The sequence below is a fragment of the Frankliniella occidentalis genome, unplaced genomic scaffold (genome assembly GCF_000697945.3).
Source record: "Frankliniella occidentalis isolate FOCC.00 unplaced genomic scaffold, Focc_3.1 Scaffold7, whole genome shotgun sequence".
NCBI lineage: Eukaryota > Metazoa > Arthropoda > Insecta > Thysanoptera > Thripidae > Frankliniella > Frankliniella occidentalis.
The window spans coordinates 2,081,018-2,086,782 of record NW_026267137.1 but is presented as its reverse complement, the minus strand read 5'-3'; the positions used below and the strand labels follow the sequence as shown (position 1 = coordinate 2,086,782).

Genomic DNA, 5,765 nt, shown 5'->3' with positions numbered 1-5,765 from the left:
TCTCTCTCTCTCTCTCTCTCTCTCTCTCTCTCTCTCTCTCTCTCTCACTCTACCTCTCTCTCTCTCTCTCCAACCCGCCTCCAGTTTTATCGCGCGATCCTCGGCTTCTCATTAGGCCAAATGCACTGCAGATCATCGCGACGCGCGAATTTGATTAGACGACACAGAAAGGTGCGGAGGCGAGATTCTCTAGGAGGAGAAATCGACGAGAGAGAGAGAAACAAAAAAAAAAACAAAAAGGCCATTTACGTGTGACACAACTGGAGGCCGCGTCGGGCCGGGCCGTGAATAGGCGCGCGACCCCTGGAGAAATGTCAAAGGTTTGGGGAGCCTCCCCTTCGGCCGGCCCGGGCCCGCCGCGGCCGTGGAGGTCAACATCAAAAGCAGCGTGAAGCCCTTCACGGATCTGCTCCTCGCGGAGGTAATTTGCGGGAGCGCATGGGTCTGCGTGGGGCCCGCGGCCCGCGCGTCAAAGGGATGCCTCCCCGGCGTCGAACGGCTCCGCTGCCGGCAATAATAAGTAAGCTTGTCGCGTCGTGCCCCGCAGTGAACATCGCGGCGCTCGCCGCCGGCACCGTCATGGGCTGGCCGTCGCCGGCCGGGCCCGTCCTCACCAACGCCACGCTCTCGCCGCTCGACAACGACGCCGACGGCGTGGGCGAGCCCGTGTCGCCGGAGCACATGTCGTGGCTGGCCTCCGTCAACTTCCTCATCGGCCTGCCGGGCACGCTGCTGTTCGGCGCCCTGGCCGACCGCCTGGGCCGGCGCGTCGCGGGCCTCGTGGTGGCCGTGCCCTACGCGCTGTCGTGGATCTTCATCGCCACGACCGACTCGCTGCTGCCGCTGTACGCGGCCCGCCTGCTCGGCGGCATCGCCTCGGGCGCCACGCTCGTCATCAGCCCGCTCTACATCGCCGAGACGGCCGAGGACGCGCACCGCGGCGCCCTGGGCACCTTCCTCGCCGTCGGCATCAACTCGGGCATCTTCGTCAGCTTCGCCGTCAGCTCCTTTACCACGTACGTCAACTTTTGAAAGTGTCCCGCATTTCGATCTGGGGTCAGCGCGAATTTAACGTAATTGTCTGTGCAGCTACCGGGCCATGCCGCTGGTGCTGCTCCTGCTGCCCGCCGTGTACTTCCTGTGCCTGCTCAAGCTGCCCGAGACCCCCGTGTACCTGGTCAAGCGGGGCCGGACGGCGGCGGCCCGCCACTCCCTGGCGTGGTACCGGGGCGGCGCGGCCGTCGACGCCGAGCTCGAGACGCTGCAGGCCGCGGCCAAGCGGGAAGACTCGTCCTCCGACTCGGACACGGTCTCGTTCGGCGAGCTCTTCACGCACCGCGGCACCCGGCGCGCCCTCATCCAGAGCCTCGTCCTCCTCGCCAACCAGCAGTTCTGCGGCGTCATCGCCGTCCTCAACTACACCGAGATGATCTTCCACGAGGCCGGCAGCTCGCTATCCCCCACGGCCGCCGCCATGATCGTGGCGGCGCTGCAGGCCGTGGCCACGTACTTGTCGTCCTTCCTCATCGACAGGACAGGCAGGAAGACCCTCCTCATCGTCTCCAACGTCCTCATGGCCACCTGCCTCATCACCTTAGGGGGCTGCTTCTTCGCCCAAAATCTCGGGTAAGCAAGTGACACGAATTGCAAACAACGGTTTTCGTGGCAAAGTCAAATGCGTTACATTGGAAATACTTGCACATGTTTCAGGCACGACATCTCTGCGGTGGGCTGGCTGCCGGTGCTGGCCATGTCGTTGTACGTGGTGGCGTTCGCCATGGGGCTGGGGCCGGTGCCGCTCGTGATGCTGTCCGAGACCTACTCCGCGCGGGCGCGCAGCCTCGCCACCGCGGTGGGCATCGGCTGCCAGACGCTGTGCGCCTTCGTGTCCACCAAGTTCTTCCTCAACCTGCAGTCGCTGCTCGGCATGCACGGCTGCCTATGGCTGTTCGCCGGCTGCTGCCTCGCCGGCGCCGCCTTCGTCGCCCTGGCCGCCATCGAGACCAAGGGCAAGACGCTGGAACGCATCCTGGCCGAGTTCCACGGCGACCTCGTCCTCCCGTCCAGGACGGCCACGCCCGACGAGGAGGCGCGCGAGGACGACGACGACGACGAGGTGTTCAGAAGGAACGACGCCCCCCAGGCGCCTTGAGTGGCAGCCAGCGGTGCCCTCCGCCGCGAGGACGCAACCCACTGTGATAAACCAGCGACTTCCACTCTTCCTATGGATACCATTGTTCTAAGACTGACATCTCTCATTAAAAAATCCTTCGTTTACATTTCTCTCTCCTAACTCACTAACCCAACTAATCGCATTTTGCTTTAAATTTCCACGTACTTGTAGCACTCAGAACGACATGTTACGGTTTTTGTATGGAACGGTCATAGGTCGATTCTACGAATCTAAACGCCGGCTCTCCCCGCAGCAGCTGACTCCATCACGTGCTCCCATTCAGTCGTCCAGCCGCTAGTTATATTTCCAAGAAAAGAGTAGAGTCGCCGGTATTTCCCGCCGCCGAAGGCATTCTTCCCGTAATGTCGGCCCGTCTGTCTCTCGGTCGGTCGGTCGGTCGGTCGGTCGGCAACATATCCAGCGTGCCAACCCTTCCATTGTGGCACGGCCGAGCGGGGCGCGCACGGCTCCGCATCACGGGTCCTCGTGGTGGACGGGCTGCCAAAAGCGCCGTAGGGCGCGCAGCCCTGCGGTGGGATGGGAGACTGGAGGGGCTAGGTGAGCGGCGGGGGGGATTAGGGTTTTGAGCTCACAATGAGGACGGAGAAGTGTGTCCAGTTAGGGGTCGGCCCGGCACGCACGCCCGACCCCGGCAGAGCAGAGTAGTGCGGCCGAGCCCCATGAAAATCGCAGTGGCAAGCACAGCGGTCAGAGGAGGGGTGGGGCGAGGGGATGGTCGGGTTGGTTGGGTGAGTATACGGGACTCTGCCAAAAATGTAATCTGCGCACTGGCACATTCGTCATGTCAGAGGTAGCAGGAGTTCCAGAACGCAAACTAAAGCGTTGGATAAAATAGTCGCTGGAGCAGCATAGCAGAAGCTATGGCTATTGACACTGCTGTGTCTGCTCTGAAACACCCGTTAGGTACACCAACTTGGTGTACCTGCCTTGATATTGGGAACTGACACGACCACGACCGGCGCGGGTAAACCAATCTAGTTCTCTTTGCGACTTTCAGCACCACCCATCGCCGATCGCGAGCGCGGCCGCCTCCAACCGCGGCGGCGACGGTGGCGGCGGGGGGGAAGTCCCACTCGGTCACGGAGCCAGGCTAGTTACAAAGGGGGTGTTCATTGTCCCGCGCAGGGGGGGGCTCGCTCGCTACTGCTGCAGTGCTCGTGGCGCGCGCGAGTGCCTCTGCCGGAGGTGTTCACCCCCCACCCCCTCCGCGCCGTGCGCCCCGGGTGCCCCCGCCGCATGCGAGCTTCTTGCCGAAGCCCCGCGCCGTGCGCGGTGGGCGCGCTGAGTACCGCGGGCGGGGCGCGCACCTCTACAATGGCGGCAGAGGGGGCGTCGGCAAAGGCTATGCGCTCCTTTTTATTCTTCTGTTGTAAAACAAAACTCCCGCCAGCCGCCCTCTTGTTTTACACTCACACTCACACACACACACACTCACACACAGAGCTTGGCGGAGCCAATTATTACGACTGTGGCGGTGGTGCGCATGTGTGTCATTATTCAGAGAGGAGCAAAAGCGCCCGTCGGCGGCGGCGGCGGCGGCGTTTTGAGAAGCAGCCCCTCCCCCCGCGCCGTATGCGAGCCTTGAGCCTGCCCGCCCACCGAACAACGGCACGGTGCATCCGCGAAGTGCAACCGCCCGACAAAATTACACAAGTAAAGTAAAACTAACATTCGTTCCGTCTTCGATAATTTTTACCACACACTACTGCAGGCAGAGCTGCTCACCTCAACAACCGGACTCACAACTAGCGCCAGCGCACCCCCAACAAATCTCTCCCCTGTGCTCGACTCTCTCCCGGCGCATACGACTCTTGACCTACACCGCTGGCGCCCTGCCTTATCAGGCCTCTCGTCGAGTCCCTACCTGAGCAGAAGCAGTCGGCAGCGCCAGGCACTCACTCTCTCTCTCCCTTTCAACCTCTCTCGCTGTCTCTCTCAGACTCAACCACACATGAGAGAACGATACACTGAAATCTAAGAATAGCCCCTCTATCGCGCGTCGTCGTCGCGTCTTCCGCAACAGCTTTATCGGGTGTAGGTGCAAGGCGGTACGGTGCTTAATGTTGCACACGGATCGCGTGTTTGCGCCTAATGCACAAAACCTTTAATAAATCAGTTCGACCTGACACGGCAACAAGCCATACATCTGTACTCACGGAGGACGGAGTCGACGTTCCGACACCGACGAGCACCACATTGACGCACTGACAGCTCACCTGCAAACAACAAGGAATGGAATGTTTTAGTGTACAGTGGAATATTCCGAGAATCGCTGCGATGCGAACGTTTCAATGCGTTTCAATATACGTTTGCTTTGCTCTGACTTCCCACCTGCGTACTTGGCTCCTAGAACAATACTTGCAAGACTTGCTAAAACCCCATGGTTAAAGTAGTGGGCACGAAGTACCTCACGTTCTTTTGTCTTTGTGAAGCCGTGCGCCAACGCAGCCCGCGGGCAACAAAGATCCCACACAAATCCTACGCTTTAACACAGCGCAGTGCTTAGTGTGTCAAAATGTTGCGATTCGTTTTGGAATACCAAATGTTGGCATTTTTTTAAAGTGCACAATTATAGTCTCCCTATGTACCGGATGTTGCAGAAAAGACGCAGGTGCGGGCGGGTTTGCCTACCCGCCCTGCCCGTAAGGCGCCATAGCCCCTTTGGGTAGGCAAACCCGCCCGCACCTATGCAACACCCGGTACATGGGTGATGGGTGACAAAGTTCGGCCTGCAAAGTATGGCAATAATTTTTTTTCTGGTCCGCCCGCGGCCGGCCAGGCGCAGAGCTCAGCTTGCACAGTCCTTATTGCAATGACCAACCTCTGCCCACTACACTCCCTGTCACCGGCCTCCCGCAGTGGAATCGCGTATAATTGCCAGTCAGTGGGGGACAAGGACGTGTCCGTTTCCTGTCGCAGCGAGGGTGGCAGAGCCAGTTCCATTTCGCTCCATGCGGTGACCGCGGCGGGGGTCAGCGGGATGGGTCGGCTCGGCTCGTCCGGCAGCCACCGAGAGGTCAGCTGGCTATACCACTCTCCACTCCTAGACAGTTCAATATCACTGAGGAACTGTACTGACAACAGCGTGTCGGCAACAGTCAGGCAACGTACTCCGCCACTCAGCATCCGTCTCTGCACAACGGCAGACAGGGCCAGAGGGTGGGCGGCGGGACTGTTCCAGCAGCCAGCGTCATAGACGAGCAGAAGACGTCCCACAGCGCCTTTGACGTACTTTAACCCCCCTCCCCCCGCCCCTTCCCGCTCTACTCAGGACAGACGGACAGGTTAGTTATGGAAGGAGAGAGAGAACATCGCAATCTATTTGGGATCACAGCGGATGAGCGGACGCAGTGGTGGACAAGCCGACGTTGACGCAAGTACACCGCCCATTCCGATGAAAACAATTTGGTGCCGAAACTTTCAAAAAGAGCCAGTTCAAAAAGAAGTACTGTACAGCTTATTTTTGAGGTGCGCACCAACCATAGGTACATATTCACCAGAGCTTTCAAACACAGAGGGACCGAATCACCGGAGCGGCGGCGTCCTTTCCGCTGAAATCTCCCACTCCGCT

The 5,765-nt window shown here is 59.9% G+C and overlaps 2 protein-coding genes across 4 annotated transcripts in view; one reads left to right on the top strand and one right to left on the bottom strand.

The window, feature by feature from the left end:
• The window catches only part of LOC113212489 (facilitated trehalose transporter Tret1-2 homolog), a 12,031-nt gene extending 9,754 nt beyond the window's left edge, over positions 1–2,277 (top strand). For all 3 annotated transcript variants that reach the window (XM_026431205.2, XM_026431206.2, XM_026431204.2), the window contains exons 3-5: positions 548–1,016; positions 1,090–1,626; positions 1,711–2,277. In XM_026431205.2, coding sequence (XP_026286990.1) covers positions 548–1,016; positions 1,090–1,626; positions 1,711–2,152 — 1,448 coding nt within the window. In that variant the 3' untranslated portion in view covers positions 2,153–2,277. The remainder of the gene's footprint in view (positions 1–547; positions 1,017–1,089; positions 1,627–1,710) is intronic.
• The window catches only part of LOC113215360 (hemicentin-1), a 479,462-nt gene that overhangs the window by 174,714 nt on the left and 298,983 nt on the right, over positions 1–5,765 (bottom strand). The gene's annotated exons all lie outside the window — the stretch shown is intronic.